This window comes from Sinohyriopsis cumingii, chromosome 15 (genome assembly GCF_028554795.1).
Source record: "Sinohyriopsis cumingii isolate HCF-2022 chromosome 15, ASM2855479v2, whole genome shotgun sequence".
Lineage (NCBI taxonomy): Eukaryota > Metazoa > Mollusca > Bivalvia > Unionida > Unionidae > Sinohyriopsis > Sinohyriopsis cumingii.
In genome coordinates this window covers 127,829,077-127,849,304 of record NC_142975.1, presented here as the reverse complement: position 1 = coordinate 127,849,304, position 20,228 = coordinate 127,829,077, and the positions used below count along the sequence as shown (strand labels likewise).

Sequence of the window (20,228 nt, the reverse complement as noted above, 5' to 3'; positions counted from 1 at the left end):
GTAAACACAATAGCATCCTCTCTCTCTCTCTCTCTCTCTCTCTCTCTCTCTCTCTCTCTCTCTCCCCATACACACAATATTCAAGTATATGAAGTACAAAACACACATTAAAAGTTTAAACACATGTACAATGATGCATAAAACGGTGGTTATGTGACGTCATAAATACTGTAAAGAAGTAGTTAACGAGTAAAATGCACACCTTACGTACAATTAAGTCTGCATTTATCACACTGTGAATAAAGTCAGTACGTTTTAAAAATGTAAAAATTCAATCATAGTTATAATGCATTCTTATTATTTGTATAAATAATAACATAATGCGTACAGTCTGATTCACTTAAAATGATAGAATTTCCATAAGGATTAACATTACTGCTTTTTAAGATTACGAACGAAAAGTTTGCATATGAAAAGATAAAGGGATATAACGTAGTGCCACCTTTCACATGTACATAATGCAGATTAAGTTTATTTTATAATGGCACGTAAGAAATGCTGTACAATAGCTGAAGGTACAATTGTTTATGTGCCGTAAGAGTTATCGTCCTTGAAATATTGATCATTTTCGGGAGAAACTCCAAGAATCCAACACCATGCTCATCTACAATGTCCCTTCAACTAATTTTTGGAAACAAAACTTTGACAATGATCGATTTGTTTTATTGATACGCGTATTCAACCATGATTTAATTGTAAGGAGGGTGTAATGGTGTGCTCGGAGTCCTTGTAACACAGACAAATACCCAGTCCCACTTGTAATCCGTGTAAAATGTATTCCGTTCCGCAAATCTCGTCGACGTTTGCAGACCCTGGCAGCTTTTACCTGCTGGATAGCTTAATATATCCTCATGAATCACAGACAGTTTTAAACATCAGTGAATATTTAAATATTCTGGTATATCGTATGGGGATTATTGAGCAACTTTTACTATAAATCGATTTCCAAGGGAAACTTTCCGACCTGTTCTCCTTATAATGGTACAATGTACGTTACACAAAACAAAGACAATAATATTGCAAGTTGATAAAAGGAACGCATTTAAAAGGCTAAAGTTTGCACTGATTTCGCTAACACAAGTCCTTAAGTTAAGTTTAGATATAAAACATTTGATTTGTCGATCGAAGAGACTTAATTTTAGCCAATAAGATTGCTGGTTTAAGTTGAAGTCCACGCATAAGTCATGTTGGTTAAATCTATGTATGATTGGCTAGACTAGACCGGATTTAGCAGCTGTCTCTCTTGAACATCCTCTGTAGCTTGTACTGGTTCTTTCGACTCCGGTAGGTTTTTGGTTTGGATATTCCTTATTTTACAATGACGTTTGTAGAAGCAGTACCAGAGCAGAGTAGCCAGAATGACAAACAATCCCACAAGACATCCAGTAATTAGTCCAACAATTCTAGAGTCGTATTGGGGGTAAGTAGATCCGGGTATAGTTGATGTATAAACTGCAAAAAAGGGAGATGGCTGTAGAGACAAATTTACGGTATAATATCAAGATTTCAAAAGGAGCAGAATGTATAAGGTCTTGAATCACTTGGAAATTTTGTACATTTATTTCAGGAGAGGAATGTATTGAAAAATATCCTATGATTTATATTATTGAGAAATATCCTTTGATTTCTATTATTGTGAAATATAAGACGATTTCTATTATTAAGAAGTATTATATGATTTCTATATCATAACGAAAAGTATAATACTTACAAGGACAGACATGCGAACAGTCAGATATATCACATATAGGTTTACATTTGTCACAGTTTCCAGTTTTATCGTCGAAGTATTCGTCGCTCTTGCACTTTGTTACATCTTCTGAAATGCACAAGTAGCGAACAAATTAAATCAGCTGTTTTTTTTTTAAAAAAAAGAAACGCATGTATAGGCTTTTGAATAATGGACTGTGAATGTCTTAAAAATATAAAACAGTAATATAAAAAACTAATATATAATGACTCAATAAAAACATGTTTTATGCTTAATTACTGTGAAAGCATTTAAATAGTATAATAATTGGTGAAATTCAATGTCTACTACGAACCTCAAAGAATTAGAAAAAAACTACATAAGATTAATGTTGCTATTGTTGTTGTTGTTGTTGTTGTTGTTGGGTTTAACGCCATTTTTCAGCACAAGATAGGTTATGCATGGCGGGCAGTATAACTGGTGGAGGAAGAGCCTTGGAAAACTGAACTCACCTGCAAGTATTTTTCTCCAGATGAAAACAATGCACAGCAGGATATAATAAATTTTAGTCATGATCAACAGCTTTAGAAAATATCACAGTCAGTCACAGCCTTCAGAAAATATCACAGTCAATCACAACCTGCGAATAAATAATCAATACATGTTAACTTCCAAATTCCAAGTGTGGAGCTGATTACTAAAACGTTTATCCCCCACGTGACAACGTGAAAAACTTCTCTGAGGATCTACGATTTCTTCTGACCGTACTTGCATGTATGGAAAGATTTCCTGAACGTGCACAAAAATATGTTCTCAGAGCAAAATATACTTTAAAATAAAATTTATATATGATATAAATTGCATCCTAGATTTTATCATTCCGCTGTATGTTTGTCAGGTGGTCAAGTTCGCGGCTAACACACACAATAGTTCAGAAAGCTAAATAAATAAAGTTGATAACTACATGCACATTTCTTATTTTAGATGATCGAGACAGGACCTGTACCTAGTATAAGACCTTGCGACGCCACTCCTTTATACAGCTAAGAAGAAAAAAATCGTCACATATCTAAACTATAGCTTGATATATATATATATATATATATATATATATATATATATATATATATATATATATATATATATATATATATACAAGACCACATCCATTCTCTCTTGTTGCAACGATCTGAGTGAATAGATGTGATCTGTACCTTGCGCTGTGTAATCCTGTAAAGTGACACCATGTTAAATAACAAATATCACATTTATCTAAACTCTTTCTTCAACAAAATCATTGCCTCATATATTACAGTGAAAAATAATTCTCAAATACCATGTGTGTGTTTGTGTGTGTGTATGTGTGTGTGATAAAAGCACTGATATTGACCTGTAAAACGCAACAGCTGACATGGATCTGTATTGTTTAAATATTTGCAAACTTAGAAAAAAAAATCTTTTGACTGTAAAACAACCATTCTGACACAGTAATACAGTTAAAAGGTAATAGTTTTGCGTAAAATATGTATAAATTTGACTTGTAACTTCTGTGCTAAAACATTTTATCTTGCTTTATCCAAAATTTCTCATAAACATTCTGGCACGACGTTAAGTCTAAAATTACTAGGGGAAAAACCTTGAGCCTTCTAATAATAGACTATGTATGACAGCAACGGATCTGAATTCTAAATGACGATGCGACTTCACACCTCAGTGATACAATAATCAGAATTTTAAGAATCGAATTTCCTCTCTACACACTCCAAAGAACGATAGGCAGAAAGGGAGACAACAAGCGGTGACTAAAATCGAATAACTGAAAGGACAAATACCTTCTTAAAATTTCTCCGTCGCGGTAACCCAAAGAAATATTACTAACACCAGGACATACAAGGAGAGAATCTAATATTGGAAATTAATTAGAACACGTTTCCACTCATATACATTTAACTGACACATTTTGAGTAAATATAAAAACCGGTGTCAAACTCTGCTGTACATTTTAAATGCATCTATATATCTATCTTTCTAAATTGTATGTATGTATGTATGTATGTATGTATGTATGTATGTATGTATGTATGTATGTATGGATGTAGCTACACAAAGATCCACATATGTGGCGCATACACCATTATGGACTCAGACCTTCATCATTTTTGCACTATTTTTATGACCTATAACGATGTTAGCTGAAACATTTCGTCCGATTCCCAGTACAAGAATAACGTTGTTTTTAATTTTGTTTCCTTCACTTTTAGATACGTTTTAGCTGCAACTATGTACGAAATTATAACTAAATGTGTTTTTTTTTACTCTAATATTTGACATGCGTGCTAATGTGCTTGCGTGGTATCCCAATACGTTAAAATGATGCAAAAACGAGAATACTGCATGTGGGCCAGAATTATAAACATTTTTTCAAATGTATTATATTGTTGTTTGTTTTGTTTTTTTTCAAGTACATCATAGTCTTTTTTGAAATCGATATTTTTACTATTCAACTTTCTTGGTGTTCACATCGATAAGGCTGCCATAATATTCAATATCTTCAAATCTAAAAATATATGCAGTAAAAAAAATCCAGTGAATTCTAATTTTAGAGGAGAAAATGGTGCCCAGTGGTTTATAGGTTTCTGCAATGCCACCCCTAAATGAGACTAAAATTACAACTTGTACACATGGCGAAGCACAATCAGCTATTAAAAAAAAATAGTCTTTAAAGGGAGACATCAGTTTAATTCAAGAATGAATCAGAGGCGAACTTTGGCAACTAATGGCTTTCTATCCAAAAATTACTATTGCACAGGGCGTTGGCAACTAATAACTTTCTATCCAAAATTAGAATTACACAGGACTTTGGCAACTAACGCCTTTCTATCAAAAATTAAAATTACACAGGACTTTAGTAACTTATGCCTTTCTATCAAAAATTACAATTACACAGGACTTTGACAACTAAAGGCTTTATCTCCAAAGTTAGTATTAGACGGAACTTTGGTAACTTATAGCTTTCTATCTAAAATAAGTACTGCACAATAAGTAGATAGAATTTTGGAACATATTTTTTTAATGGTTTATCAACACAAAGCTTACCTGTATTGCAAATCTTCAAATGATATATCAACATCCACTGCAAAATATAAAAATACATTTAAATAATGGATAACAAACAAAATGGAAGTAGAGAAAAATGGTTTCCATATATGACACTTTTGTGATTCCATTTTCGTTGGTGACGTTGAACGTGTGATCGGGGTGATAGCAAAGAGCGATCACGGGCCCTGAGGTAAGAATCTCCCGGGCCTCTCCTAGTTCTTGTTAAAAAAAAATTCTTTTATGAACTTAAAAAGTGTTGTTCGGCCCAGGCCCCGGTGATATTGATATATCCTCGGTTGCCCCCCCCCCCCCCCCCCCGTCTCGTTAAGGATGATCTGTAACCTATCGGTATGGTATATCATGTATGCATTCTCGATAATTTTAGAAGTCATATATTATCAATAATTGCAATATATTCAAGTACCCTTTGTAAATCATGATATAAAAGTTATAGGTACCTTTTAGTAATAGAGATATTCTACGTCCGATTTGTCACATCTTATTCTCTCTCTCTCTCTCTCTCTCTCTCTCTCACACACACACACACACACACACACGAGAGACTGCCAGAATACCTACATATATTGCATACTGTATTTATATATTGTAAGATAGCGTGCCTAAACCTACTAAACCCACATACTGGGCTTCCCTGTCGGAATAGATCTTTTTTTAAAAATGTTTTTGTTTTATAAAACTGCATATTCATTTTATTGGTTATGGTAGCAACTGGCAATCACTTCTCTTTTACACATGCACCTCAGTTAGTGATTTCAAACCAATAAATTATACAGAACTCTGTAGAATAGAATTTCCTCGAGCACAATTGCTATGATAAACGTATGTAACGCAAGCCTTATATTTAGCAATTCGAAACTGACATTAATGTCGCACTCTCCGACATAGACGCTGGATATTAACCCTGTGCCGACCAACACGGAGTAGGCTAAGAGCTAACAGTAGGTCACGTCGGTAGGCTAAGAGCAACAAATTAGTTCCAGATTACTTTATTCATTTTCATGACTTGTTACGGTCAGTCTTATATCTATCTCGATCGTAATTTAAACTAAGCACAACTTTTCGTAAAACAATATGCGAAGTGTTTTTGAAAAGCGTAAGTTGGCCATCCGTACTGGAGCACTTCCGTTGTCAAATCTTCATTTTCGGAGGTACGTAGTTTTGCACGTTGTTAAACACCTCAGCTTCGGAGGTAAGTAAATCTTGCAGGCAGTCTGCTTGGCCGATAAATCAGCACCTTCTCCGTGATGATATTGATTTCGGTTTAAGGGCTGATATCACCTATTCATTTAAACATGCAAAAGTCTGCATACACTTTTGTATGCACACATCGGTGTACATAAATATGCACTTACCAGTATTTCTCGCGGCTATGGAGCTACCGTCGGCTGAAGGGTTCTTTTGGTGGCCATTTTGAATTTCGCGCTCGATATGGCTGCTACCAATTACCCGTATGTGTCTAAAGAATACGCACATTTGTTTCGGAAAGATCTGCAGGCAGCAAAATTGCATATTGTAATGAACAGGTGACAACAGACCCACATATCTTGCATCAGTATCAACACAGATCTGAGGGGCTGATTTATCGGACTAGTAGTCCGCAATCCAATAAAGCCTACTTAAAAGTGATCAATTTTGAAAAACCAGAACTTAGAAGTTTGATCAATGTCGATGAGGCCGCCATTGTCAGGTATCTATGACTTTTGCCAGGATACAGAGTATTGGGCGTCACGTAGTCTTTTCCGATAAGGATGTTGTGATACACATCTACAATGCATGCGGTACTCGGTTATTAATACATATCGTGTAGACACTTGCAGTCGTATCCTATTATACTATCAGTCTGTGAAGTCGTAAATACATTCTGCTGTTACCTTTTTGAAAACAAAATTAGTCTGGAATGATCAGTGTGTTAAAAACATACGAAATGTGCCGGGTAGCGTCTTTTGCTCAAGCTCGTGACAGCTTGTCGATTAACCATATTATATTAACACATCATATTTTCACAACGACAGATTGAATTTTTTAAAATTAAAATGTGAATTTTAATTACCATTTTGATTGACACAGATACTCAATATTGATCTATTACAGGTAATCAAAGTATTCAAGCAATCAAATCACACCTACAATGGTTTTGTATAACGCATTTCACATCTTAGTATCCTGCATTTGCTCGTGTGTTCGTGGCAAGTAAATGATGATATATATATATATATATATATATATATATATATATATATATATATATATATATATATATATATATATATATATATATATATATATATATATATATATATATATATATATATATATATATATTTATATTATTCTAGGACATGATTAATATTTCTCATTTAAGACATAATCTTTTTGGTTTATACTTGTGTTATCCAGTCCTCAGATATTTATTAGTGGAAACTCAATAGTTATTTTAGTCTGACGAGGACCCCACCCATCCACCACCTCACCCCACCCCAACACCCCTGTTGTGCATGTATACAGTTCCACAATCATCTCTAAGTGTTTTTAAAAAAAACCTATCTTTAATGCTGTAGGATCGGTTATTCGACAGCAGGATAACTGCAGACAGGAATTGTTCTCGAGAAATGCACAATAAAGTAATTAATATGGGCAAGAACTGTAAATGAACATCTTCAAATCCACAATGCAGGGCTAAAGCTTACCTTAGGAATATCCAACACACACACATGTTAATTGTCGACATCAGATAAACAATTTATATGTTGTTTTTTTTCCTCCGATATCTTATATCGACAAACATACACATTAATTATTAAAACACACATAATTTATAAAGGTAAAACTTTTCAGAATATGTGTAGGTAAGCATACACAACTGCATGGAATACAATATGAAATATACACGAATTCTTGCATGTACCGAAAATGAAATTATATGAAAATAAATCTTTGACTTAATGTGTATTATAACATATTGGTTTGGATGAACAGTAATACGGATTTAATCGATAACCTTACCGTGACAATACAGGGAAGTCGTGGCTTGTTTTTTTTTTTTTTTTAGAGAATCCGATTTGGTCAGCCAGTATCTTTGTCCTAGATAAATATCATTGTAGTGAAATACCATAACATTGTAGTAACAGTATCTGAAAGATTTGTCTTCTGTGTCAAAGTTGACTGCAGGAAGACGTCGTATATTATCATTACTAGTCGTGTGGAGAGAAAACAAACCAGCAAAGATTTCCGGCAACTATGAAAAACGAATGGAAGATAGATAAATCACAAAAATACGATTGTATCTCTCTAAATTTAGAAGGCTGTCGGAAACTCCCTTAGGAGTTATTTTAGGAACCTATCTTTGTTTTTTTACCCCTTCGAATCCAAAAAATATCTTGCTGTTTCTTTCCCTGTTGTTGTTGATGATGATGATGTTTGTTTTTATTGTTGTTCAAGAAGCAAACAATAACTCATCAGATACTTTCACATTTGACTGATATCCCCGCTACAAAAGTGACGATTTACTTTCCTAGATCAAAAGATACTTTAGAAAGAAAGTGTAAACTTAATTGGTGTCCAGTAATTCCATTAATTCAAGAAAACATCTGTCACCTTTGATTTATAATTAGCTTGATAAATACCCAGCCACTGCTATAATTAGATATACATAGATACGTTTTTCCCATTTTGCTATTTACCTCAAAAGAACAACAATAAATGCTTCAATCTGGGTGATTTTGCTATCGTTCTAGAGAATCTGTCATTGCAAAGGTATATAAAACGTTCTTACAAAAATTTAAAACTATTTACGTCAAGGATACGTTAAAATGTAGCATACACGCATATACAACTACTAAACTCTATGTGTCTGTCTGTCTGTCTCTCTCAAACTCGCACATTATCAGCACAGTTCTTATTCGAAATGTTCGAGGACGTTAAATTTTTTGCAAAAATAAAAACAAAGGTACATTGAAATATTTTTCCTGGGTATTAAAGGGGCAACCTCTTAATGTCTAGAATTCATCTGATAATATAGTTTATGCTGTACGAAGTCGAATCGCAGAGTTGTTCCGTGTTTACGGTTCTAAATCACTTCATAGAAATAATATGTACTCAATATATCAGTAGTATTAGATCTGTATACGCCAGCCATAAAGCGGATCGTATTATATTATATATATATTACTAATGTTGTTTCCGCACAATAACTCAGGTGTCGGCCATATAGTTTTACCAAACTTTGCAGATGGCTTGGACTTTGGGAAAAGAAGATATTTGTCTATTTCAGGGTTAAAAGATCGAAGTTCAATGGTCATTGTTACGCAGATAAGAAGAAAAGGGTTTTAGCGCAACAAAATTAGTTATATTTCGGATACCTGCACAAAACGTTTGTGGATGGTTTGCACATGTAGCAAGGAAAACGCTGGTTGATATGAGAGTCGAAAGGCCACATGTCAAGGTCAATGTGACCGAAGGGAGAAAAGTGGTTTATGCGCAATAATATCAATACTGCTTAACAAAACCTTGACCAACATCGTAGATAGTTGCACTTGAGGTTATCAAAGAGGTATGACGATTTGGGTCAAAAGGTCAAAGTTGAAGGTCACTATATCTGAAAGAATATAAAGTTTCCTGCCAAATATCGATTCACGAGCACGCACTTTCTCCACAGCTTGTAATGACATACAGTGTTTGTAATAAACGAAGCCCATTGAAGAGTTCTTTCATTCAAAAGGTCAACAAGATAAAGTGTGGAAGATTTTTTTCTGCACAGTAACTTGTATTCTAGGCCGCTCATCTTGACCAACGTTTGTGGAGGCAAAAACCATCAAATATGGAAGAAATCTTTGATCTTCGGGTTCAAAGTTCAAAAGGCAAAGTCAGTGTGCCCAAACAAAAACAGGTTTTAAACAATACATTTTGTTCTGCGGTACGCTCTTTATCCAAACGTTTTGAATAGCGTGGACTTTGGACAATAAAGAAATCTATATATTCTTGGTCTAAAAGTCAGATGTCGTAGTCATGGTAAGTCTAAAATAAGAACATTGTTGTTTCTGAACAGCAAGTTTAGTTCGAGACAGCATATCCTGACCAAAGGTCCAGGTCATTGAGACGCTTGATCAACAATCTCCAGAGTTACCAATGCCTTACTAGTAGTTACACAGAGGACTACTATACATGGAGTGTGCATATAATGCTCCGTTCAGAATACTCTTAATAACAATAGTTGTAATGATATCTAAATGTTCAAAAGCAGCTGGTGATTCATGTTTGTATCCTAACAGTGCATGCTCCTGTTGCATTATCCTTGGTTCTATCGTTTGCTGTGAATCTTGACAAGCCCATACAGGGTAGTTTTCTGTCTGTGTATCTGATGCCAAAGACTTGCAGGATATATAGATGTCAGTCACGCTTTGACAGTGTAGTACTCCATTGGCGTAACGATTCCCCTAGTACACTTCAAAATAACTAAACATATATTAGCTTTGCTATGAAAAAGTATGACTGAATGGGCGTACCGATTCCCCTTGTACACTTCAAATAACTCAGAAGACATTAGCTTTGCTATGAAAAAGTAGGACTCAATGTGCGTAACGATTGCCCTTGTACACTGCAAATAACTCAAAGACATTAGTTTTGGGTGACTCACTGGACATAACGTGTCCCCTTGTACACTTCAGATAAGTCTGAGATATTACTGTATACCCTAGATGTGAGTCGAATTTTGACAATGTAGTACTCACTGTAGGTAAAGAACCCCCTGTTCACGTTAGATAACTCGAATATCGTGATATTTAACACCTACACATTTTACACATAAAATGTCATATTCATCAAACCTAAAGTTCTATATTCGTTTTATTATATGATGTAGAGAATAAAAGTAGAATTTATTTTGCTTTACAATTGTACAAATGCCATTTTAACTGTACGACGCGTTGAATCGAACTATATAATGTTAGACTGAAATCATGACCATGTGATACGAAGAATGATCATACAATCATCCTATTTAGCAACACGATTTAACAGTATATACCATAAAACTGATTGGTTGAAGTAAAAAAAAATAATAACAATAATAGAAGGTCAGAATCAGAAAAAGATAACTGACAAAATCAATCTAAAAATATATACCGATCAGAAATAACCGTTAAGAGATAATCTTGACCGCTTAGATATCTTTTTGATATATATACTGAGCATGCGATTATTTTTATGTTGTAAAACAAGAGGGTTCATACGCAATTCGCTTCAGTGTACGTTTACGTTTTTTAGCATATATTATCAAGTGGCACTATTTGGATGTTCAAAAGATTAATAACGTGTCTCTGTTTACAACACGGGTTCTCAACTAATTACATAGTTGTATTAAAAGTGTATAGCAATCACCCCTCCATTCCATAGAACCTCTATGCTCCTCTTTTAAAGTTTAAAGCACACAACCCCTCTATTTTTAATTCTCTTTAATGTCTCTTGAAAGATGGAATATAAATTATAATCTAAATGATGCATTAAACGGGACGGCAACATAGAGAACTTTATCTTGAATTTCGTTTGCTTCCATATTGTCTTAAACATAATCAAATTTTCGTAATCACCTAAACTTCATCCCTTTTGCTTCTAATCTTATCGCCATCACTATTACTTGTAAGGACACTGATGATGTTTTTCATTCATTCATTTCATTTCTCCCTTAACTAGGCTGGTCGTAGGGGCGCCACTGGTGATTTAGCGAGAATCTCTCTCCATTTGTCCCTGTTCTGCGCAGCTGTTTAGGACTTTGCAAAGCCCATGTCTATTCTGTCTAATTTGTTTTCTCTTTGCTCTCACTGTGCTCTTTAGGACTGTCTGTGACAGGCCAGATGAGCGTAAGACGTGACTATACCATCTTAGTTTGCGTTTGTTTACACTGATGTGCAGATCCTCATACGGTCGAATTGCACCTTGGATTCTAATACGCACCTCCTCATTAGAGACGTGGTCTACGTATGAAATGATCAGGATCCTTCCATAACAGCTCATCTCTAAGGCAAGGATTATTCTCTCAAGTCCTTTTGTCAGGGTCCATGTCTCACATGTTTACATGAATATGGACATGACGAGGGAGCGCATAAGCTTGATCTTGGACCCAAGCATGATGTTGCTGACCTTCCAAACAGGCTTCTGCTTATCCCGTGCAGCTGTTGTCTGTGCAATCCTGGACAGAGTCTCAGGTTTTGAACCTTTATCAGAGGCGATAGCACCTGTGTACTTGATGCTAACCACTGTGTCCAGCTTCTGTCCATTCGCTCTTATTTCCTTTTGGATGCCACTCGGGTTGTTTGTCATTAGTTTGATCTTTTCAACGCTGATCTCCATGAAAAACTTGAATGAAGCTTGATTGAAACGGTTTACTAATTCTTCCAGTTATTCATCCCCTGCTAAACCTTCCACATCATCAGCGAAGCGTAGTTTGGTTATTATTCTGAAATCAACATTGGCAATGCCATCGTGGTCGTCCAGGGCATCCAACATGATCCTTTCCAGGTAAGGGTTGAAGAGAGTTGGTGAGGGGAGTCACCCCTGACTGACTTCGACTGTGTTTCTGAACCAGTCTCCTATATTGCATTGATGAACACTGCTCTAGACGCCTTGTCATACAGGTCTTCTATGGTGCTGATTAGTTTTGTGTTTTTATTGTGTATCTGCATGGTGACCCGAAAGGTTGCATTGCATACCTTGTCGAAAGCCTTATTGAAGTTAATAAGACGTGATAGGCGGTCCTGTTCATGCTGCAGATACATTTCACAGAAGATTTTAAAACGATGAGGACACGAACGACAACGAAATGAAGGATTGTGACACTGACGATTACTCATGTGAAGAGAGATAATTGCTACACATATCGGGGAATAAAAATAATATACAAATTTCACTTGACCTAAGACCCTTGATTTGAATTATTTCTGATTGGAAAATTCCATCAAACTGTTTCTAGAATATTCTGAACTCTAACAGCCATGTAAACATTTTATTCACAACTTACAACCTTAGACAAACGTTAGTTGCGTAAAGATGATGTTTACAAATGATGATTATCTTAAAGTACAATCTACAATCATGGACAAAAATTAAGCATACAAAATGGTTATACATTATAGTTACTTTAATATTTTGCCGCGCATACGAGAAACGGTTGTTGTCTAAATAGTCACCTTTATAAAATAAATAACTGAAATAACACACAAAAAGATAAAGATCTAGCAACACGGATTACCAATATTCAATGAGCCAGCAAACATGATAGTAATAGAAATCACTGTCACTGTCACTCATGTGAAATGAAGGCTTTCCTCTTTCTCCTTTTACATCTTTATGGCGTTATGAAATTGTACAGGTTGTCCTTAAGTAGTAATCAATCGGCCTGTTAGTTTAAAAAAAATATTTTAATGCAATAAATATTAACAAATGGGGTAGGGCTACAAATTCTCAAAAGTTAGAATAAACCTTTTCAGTACAATCGGTAAGAAATTTACATGGAATAATGGAAGTAAAAATTAATATGATTTTATAAAATTGTATGTAAACATACACAATTCAGGTAAAATAAATAAGATAGAGAAAGATGAATAAATGTATGACCGTGACTGAAATTGGACAAGAGTGCATTCAGAAATCAATATATACGATAGTTAAAAATAATAGAATGTTTTTATCAAATCGTCAATAAACAGTTGAAAAGATCACGTAATATGTTAATGCTTACTTTTAAAGGAAGTATATATACATCGCATCCAAATCACAGGTTCTTGGTTCCTTCAACATAAAAAGAGAAACTATTGATATCGCCCTACTCTACTCCCAGTTAACACAGGGCAACAGACCATGTTCATTTTTTATACTTTTTAGACACTCGTAGCTATCAACACCGTAAAATGAGACATTGCAAACCTTTTCCACATGTACGATTTAAGCACCTTACTGACTTTGCAGTGGCCGTTTTTACTCGAAGTTTCTCCTTTGCTTCGTGTCTTGTATACTTGAACGCTGTTTGAAGGACAACACCTCAGGTTTACGTCGGAGTGAATGTGACTATGGGTCACCGTTTTTATAAAAATGAATACCCACAAAAGAAAACAGTTAAAATTGTAATGAAAATCAAATGTATTGTCCTTCAAACACATTTGGAAATAACACTTCGTACATTATTTCAAGTAATCTGTTCATTTACTGTATTGTTCATTTATTTGTAGAGTGCATATCTTTTAGTCATTTGCGTAGAGGAAAAGAAATCAATGAGGCAAGAACGATCTAGACGCATTCACACCGAATTAGACCGGAAATATTATCCACAAATCAGTGTAAAATTAGATAAGACATGAAACAACGGAGGGACTTAAAGTAAAAGTGCCTGTTAAAATCAGTAAGGTACTTAAAGCTTACATGAGATAACGGTTTGTCAGGTCTTATTTACGGTAGTGTACGTTATGACCGATTAAATATACAGGCAGTGTAAGAAAATTAACAAGGAGTCAGATTTCGAACCGAAATAGTTAGTTACCTTGTGTTAATCGGGATTGGAGGGTGTTACTAGTTTTCCCCTTTTTTTAGAAACAAGTGCCTGTGGTTCCAGCATATCACAAAACAGAAACACTAGCCGTTACAGGGAGACAGATATCACGTCCCAACCTATCACCTAACATCGAGACACTAGCCTTTACAGGGAGACAGATATCACGTCCCAACATATCACCTAACATCGAGACACTAGCCGTCACAGGCAGACAGATATCACGTCCCAACATATCACCTAGCATCTATGCACTAGCCGCTACAGGGAGACATATATCACGTCCCAACCTATCATCTAACATCTATACACTAGCTTTAAAAGGACGCATATATCACAAAAACTAAGATATAAAATATTAAAATCATACATAACAATATTACCACTAGATAAATGCATTATATATTACATAGTGAATCTATTGATTTATTATGTATTGTTATTAAAGGAATAACATTAGAGTGTTTAATATAATAAACCAATAACAATCCTTTAACATTTTTTTAATTTAAGAAAGTCCTTGTTCTTATATGGACTCTGCCAGAATTTTAATATTTTTTATGTCTCCAACTGCTTGAGATAATCCATTCAATTTTTTTTCAAATGCATATCATATAATAGTCACTCATTTCTTATCTCCTGATTTCGATCCTGCTCTGAAAGATGCACGTACACATTATGGAAATGCACCAGATCGTCAGAGGATATCACAGGTATCAAGGTTTGAGGTTAATACCGCCTTTTCTGGGTCATCTTCTTTTCTGTTCTGTTCTGTCTCTTGTATTAACGTTGCTGTTATTCCCGATGAACACCGTTTAATCCTCTTTCCGGAGAACGTTTTGAAGATAAGAAAGCCAAGTAATGCCAAAACTAAAGCCGAACAGGTCGAGGCTATTGTGATTATGATGAAATTGTCTATGACTGAACCTCGGCCAAAAGACGATACTTTAGCAGGAGCAGAAGAAGAATTGTGGATTACGAAATCTGAAATATACATACAAGAGAGAATATGAGTTACAATAATATACAGTCTACATTTCCTTCGATGTACCTGAAGCATATATTTCAGGAAAAAAGATATAAATTTAAAATACGTTCTATAAAGAGTGTGCTGAACTTGTATTGATAACCATCGTAATTATCGATTGTTGGTCACTTCTCATGTGATTATCTAATTATGAAAGATGAGAAATAAACATGTACAAAGACTGCATTGCTTATTTGTTTTATTCTGTTTCGAGAGCCGCGGTATGTCAGTTGGTAGAGCATCAGACTAGTAATCCAAGGGTTGCGGGTTCGATACGCACCCAGTCCTGCCAGAGTCAACTACCTCAGTGTCTCCTTGAGAAATGCTCTCAGCTCCAATTTACTCATACACATTATACCCAATAATGTGTTCGAAGTGGCATCAAAACCTACAAACACAAACAGTATTGAACTAGCATTCGTGCGCGTATGTGTGTGTAACAGTAGTGTTAGTATGGTTCTTTCTGTGAAGTATTGCCTACATTTTGAAATGTTGTTTAGCTTTTTGTAAGCAATCTGTATTAATGCAAGTAGGTAGGTAAGTAGGTAAAAAGGTAAGTAGATATTAATTCAAGAAGGTACCTGGACAAATCTTCGAGCAATTCATCACCTCACATAAAGGTGCACAGAGATCACAGTTTCCCGTATGTGGGTCAAAATATTCATCCTTCTGGCAGAGATCTAAAAAGGAAAGAAAACAAATGGGTATGATGAAAGTACAACAAAACTGAACAGTTGTAATATTTTTTCATTTTTCATTATACATGTAACTTTTTCTGCTTAGAATACTTCAAATGTTTCTAGTGATTCTATTGCAATCATTACTGCAATTTCAGCTTCCTTGAAAGCTATTGTTGTGGTGCGTTTACTGTCACCACTACTAGTACTACCACCACCACGACTATTACTGATACAACTACTGATTTTACAGTAGGACGCGCCAGATGATCTAATTTCATTTTTTTTTCTTCTTTTATTCCAATTTTTATAAAAATAATCCTCATTCCAGTTTTGAAACAAACTGAACAAACCTTAATTTCGAGTAATTTTGATTGTAACGAGCGCTGAAGGAGATATTATCCATAATTAAAATAAGTCCATTCTGCAAAATGGCGTCAAGCTACGAGAGTTGTTGGGGTTGACCCAGTTGTTTATTGAAACAAAGAACAAGTTATAGCGAAAACAGTACACTTTCTAATTCAAAATGGATGATATTTGTCATCTTTTTTAAGTCGTTGACCATATAAATTCCCAATGTGGTCCTACCTCGCTTAACCTTTACAAATCAGTTACGAATAGACTGAAGTAATAATGTTGTTGAACGTGGAATTAAAACCTTCAACAAACATTATCTGTTATATATTTTAATGATTATTTCAGCAATCAGCAATTGATATCTTGTATGTGCATTAATAATGTTGTTCTTTCTGTAAAATATTGACTACATTTTGGAATGTTTTCTCACGTAATTATCTTAGTATGCTGTTCAGGTAGAATATGTTTTACTCTCAGTTGGTAGGTAATTAGGTAAATATGTAAGTAGATATAAAGGTCGAGAATTTACCTGGACAAATCTTCGAACAGTTCATCACCGCACACAAAGGGGCACAGGGATCACAGTTCCCCGTATGTGGATCAAAATATTCATTTCTCTGGCATCGATCTAAACAAAAGAATGAATTTTACAAGCTCAGTAAACATGGGCTGGTGAAAAGTGAAAGTGCAACAAAACTGAACAAAGTTTTAATTGTTCTTCTTTCAATTAACGTGCAAAATGTCTTGCTCAGAACACTGCAAATGCTTCTAGTTCTTTCTATGACTAATGCCACAACCATTACTGACGTTGCAGTAGTATGCGTAAGATGAACTAGTGTCGTTTATTTTCTTGTCCTTCTTGAGTTCCGCAAATCGTAACTCCAGTGTTAAACAAATTGTAGAAAACATTACTTCAAACATTTTCCAATATAAGGACTCCTGAACCAGATAGTATCCATAGATCATACAAGTCCACTGTGCGAAATGTCGGCCAGATCAAACAGTTGCAGGAGCTGACCTTGCAGTTTATCTGGACAACGAACAAGTCATGGCATAAACGGTAAACTTTGTTGTCCAACATGGCTGTGATCTGACATCATTTTAATTAGGTCGTTGACCGTACGGATTCATAATATAATCCTACTACGCCAAGCATGTCCAAGACAGTTGCGATTAGAATGAATAGTAGATATTATTCAGATATTTGTGCATATCATTTAGAAATAGTTAATATACATAATTATCGCATACTAAAATTTACCACCAGCCATAGAACTACTAGTAGTTTAGTTCGCTGTGTTCACATAAACGTATCGTATAAAGAAAATTCGTATAAAAACATATATGCTCCACTGTGTATTAATCCCAGTTGAATGAGTTTTAGAACAGAACAGAACAGAACAATACTTTTATTAATAAAACAAATCTCAGGCCACGCATAGGTGGCATACGAGAATACCACAACTGCTACAAGATTGTAGGGTGATATCACTAACATATGGATATACAAATCACATCACAGGTCAACATTTACAATCATAGCAAGACTAAACTTTCGGACGTAATGTCAGATCATTTGGCTACACTAATGTAACATTGTTTTCGTAGATCACAATGTCTCTCGTGGAGTGTACAAAAGCTGCACGAGAAAGACAAAAGAAGAAAACAAATTATATTGTTGTAAATTATGGATACAGCGGGAAGTTTATTGTTTTTATTATGACAGTAACAAATTTGGCAAGATTTTGGAGAAATTTGCGATTCTTGGTGACAAATAAGGCTTATGACTTTCCAAAGAATGGTTTTGTGGTAATATAACGGTTTTGGAAACATGAGTTTCAGTTTGTTTTATTTTATAATCACATGTGTAGTAGTCTATAAACTCGATATTATGTTGTGCGAGTATTCTATTAAACACGAACAAAAATATGAATATAAAAATAGAAACTTTTGAATAAACTTGATACAAAAATATGTGATATTATCTATCAATAAGTATTAGTTTTGCAATGTGCGTTCGTGTCTACCTTGTGTTCAAGGGTAAATATCGATAGGAAGAGAGATTATTTAAGGTTTTCGTATAAAAGAAGTACATCGCCATTCCAACACAAATGTATCATTCAAGACAACACGTGACAAAGTCTATATTTTCATATCATAAGTGAGTACTTACGTGCAAGAACACCAATGCAGTTCATAGCCAATCCTAAAAATACCAGAGTGGACATAGCTTGCACTGGATGAATATTTCTTACTCCCAGAAAAGACATTCTGAGGTTGTCTAAAAATAAAATAATTAAACAATGAAAAAGAAAATAGCAAGAGATGCGTGTACAAGGTGAAGCCGTGATATTTACAATGCGTGGGACATCAGTGCTAGACCACGCATCTCTCTGTCTCTGTGTCTCTGTCTCTGTCTGTCTGTCTCTCTTTGATGGGTCTAAGCTAATGGTTCATAAGGCTAACACCACACAAATAATTTGAATCGCCGACCAAAATGGATAAGAACCGCTCCATTAAAGCAATCAATTCATTACTATCCAATTTATACATTATCTGCAAATGTACCTATTTTGGGGGTTATCCTCTGCTAAGAGTATATATATTGTATAGGTATGCAGCACGTGATCTTTGGCAGCTTTAGGATGTCATGATAGTTGTTAAACAAAAGGGTCTTGGCAGCACTGCAACATTTGTAATAAATTTAGACGTCCACGGTAGACCCCCGCACTTCTATAAATAGCTGAGAAGAACTAAGATAAAATGAATCTTTGTGGAGGTTTAGCTTCAATCAAAAACGTATTTATGTTCCGAGCAAAAATGCCATACAGAATATAAATAATTTAACTTGTGGCAAAGAATATGCGTCTGAAAACGAGTTGGAACAATTATATGTTTACGGTAATCCATATCACAAAACGAGTTGTTTAAGATTATTCTGTTCACGCCAGCGTTAAAACAGTTGCCGGTTTGTTAGAGTGACATTTAGTTTTAGCGGCATTGAAAAGCATGAGATGGAAAATAAGTTATGCAGGATATTTTACCTAGCAAACTGTAACAATCAGACTGTTCATAACAGCTGCGATAAATTGACAAAACATGTTATGAAGTGGAATACTTGAGGAAACTTGTTTTTATATTTTACGCACGTACTGGGTCAGATGAAATAGTGACTACTGTTAGTTTTGAAATATCTCCATGTTGGATACAAGCGGTACAAAAATATCCAATACAAGCAAAAACGAATATCAATATCCTCAATAAAATACGCATCATGCGACGGCAGACCGGGCGATGTATAATTTGTTTGAAGTTGCACTTAACTTTTAAGAGAGTACGCAGAGTAGCTATAATTGTTAGATATGTCCTTTATATCGCTCACACTTTTCTTTTATCTATATTAGTCCAATTAGTCGTGTTAATTAGATGCGGGTAATATTGCTGGTGATAAAATAGGCGTCATTCCTATGCAGGAAAATCTGGATTTTGTCAATGGTAAATATATTCGTACTTTTCTATAGAACATTGTTAATCTATTTCGGATATGCATGTCTGAAATGTTACAAGCTATTACAGAACATTCTTTTCTTGTGGTATGTGACTGAAAGTTTTAACTACGAATTCATTTTTTTTAATATAAATAACTCTTACCTCTAAAATCGTTGACAAGTGGCTGGCAGGCAGTATTACTGGTTCAGCAAACGACTGTTGTTAATTAAATTAGCTGTCGTATTGGCGACGAAACGATGAAACAAAATCACGTATGTTCTGATATAGTGCCTACTCCGACCCGAGTCTGGCATATGGATGGGGAGAGGAAAG

The 20,228-nt window shown here is 34.9% G+C and overlaps 1 protein-coding gene and 1 long non-coding RNA gene across 6 annotated transcripts in view; one reads left to right on the top strand and one right to left on the bottom strand.

The window, feature by feature from the left end:
• LOC149782746 (uncharacterized) overlaps positions 1-2,759 on the top strand; it is a 130,464-nt gene extending 127,705 nt beyond the window's left edge. For 2 of the 4 annotated variants that reach the window (XR_016414448.1, XR_016414449.1), the window contains 2 exons: positions 1,332-1,420; positions 2,675-2,759. This is a non-coding gene — a long non-coding RNA (uncharacterized LOC149782746). Of the gene's footprint in view, positions 1-1,331; positions 1,463-2,674 lie in introns of those variants that run through there. The other 2 variants (XR_016414447.1, XR_016414451.1) reach the window with 1 other exon arrangement.
• Positions 2,760-11,354: 8,595 nt separating this feature from the next.
• Positions 11,355-20,228, bottom strand: LOC149782745 (uncharacterized). 2 transcript variants are annotated; one of them, XM_089934239.1, is made up of 5 exons: positions 20,058-20,228; positions 18,580-18,687; positions 16,936-17,034; positions 15,954-16,052; positions 11,356-15,329 (listed from the first exon to the last, which is right to left on the bottom strand). In XM_089934239.1, the coding sequence occupies exons 2-5, from the start codon at positions 18,674-18,676 to the stop codon at positions 15,043-15,045; spliced, it is 582 nt and encodes a 193-aa protein (XP_089790365.1). In that variant the 5' UTR covers positions 18,677-18,687; positions 20,058-20,228; the 3' UTR covers positions 11,356-15,042. The 2 variants fall into 2 exon arrangements, with proteins under 2 accessions (XP_089790366.1, XP_089790365.1); XM_089934240.1 differs by lacking the exon at positions 15,954-16,052 and having other exon boundaries at positions 11,355-15,329.

What these genes read in the sequence shown, in the direction of transcription:
- LOC149782745 (XM_089934239.1), bottom strand. Translation starts at nt 18,676, where the DNA reads ATGTCTTTTCTGGGAGTAAGAAATATTCATCCAGTGCAAGCTATGTCC. An exon ending in CTGTTCGAAGATTTGTCCAG is followed by an intron (nt 16,053 to 16,935) that starts GTAAATTCTCGA and finishes TTTCCTTTTTAG; the next exon opens with ATCTCTGCCAGAAGGATGAA. An exon ending in TTGCTCGAAGATTTGTCCAG is followed by an intron (nt 15,330 to 15,953) that starts GTACCTTCTTGA and finishes TGTATATTTCAG; the next exon opens with ATTTCGTAATCCACAATTCT.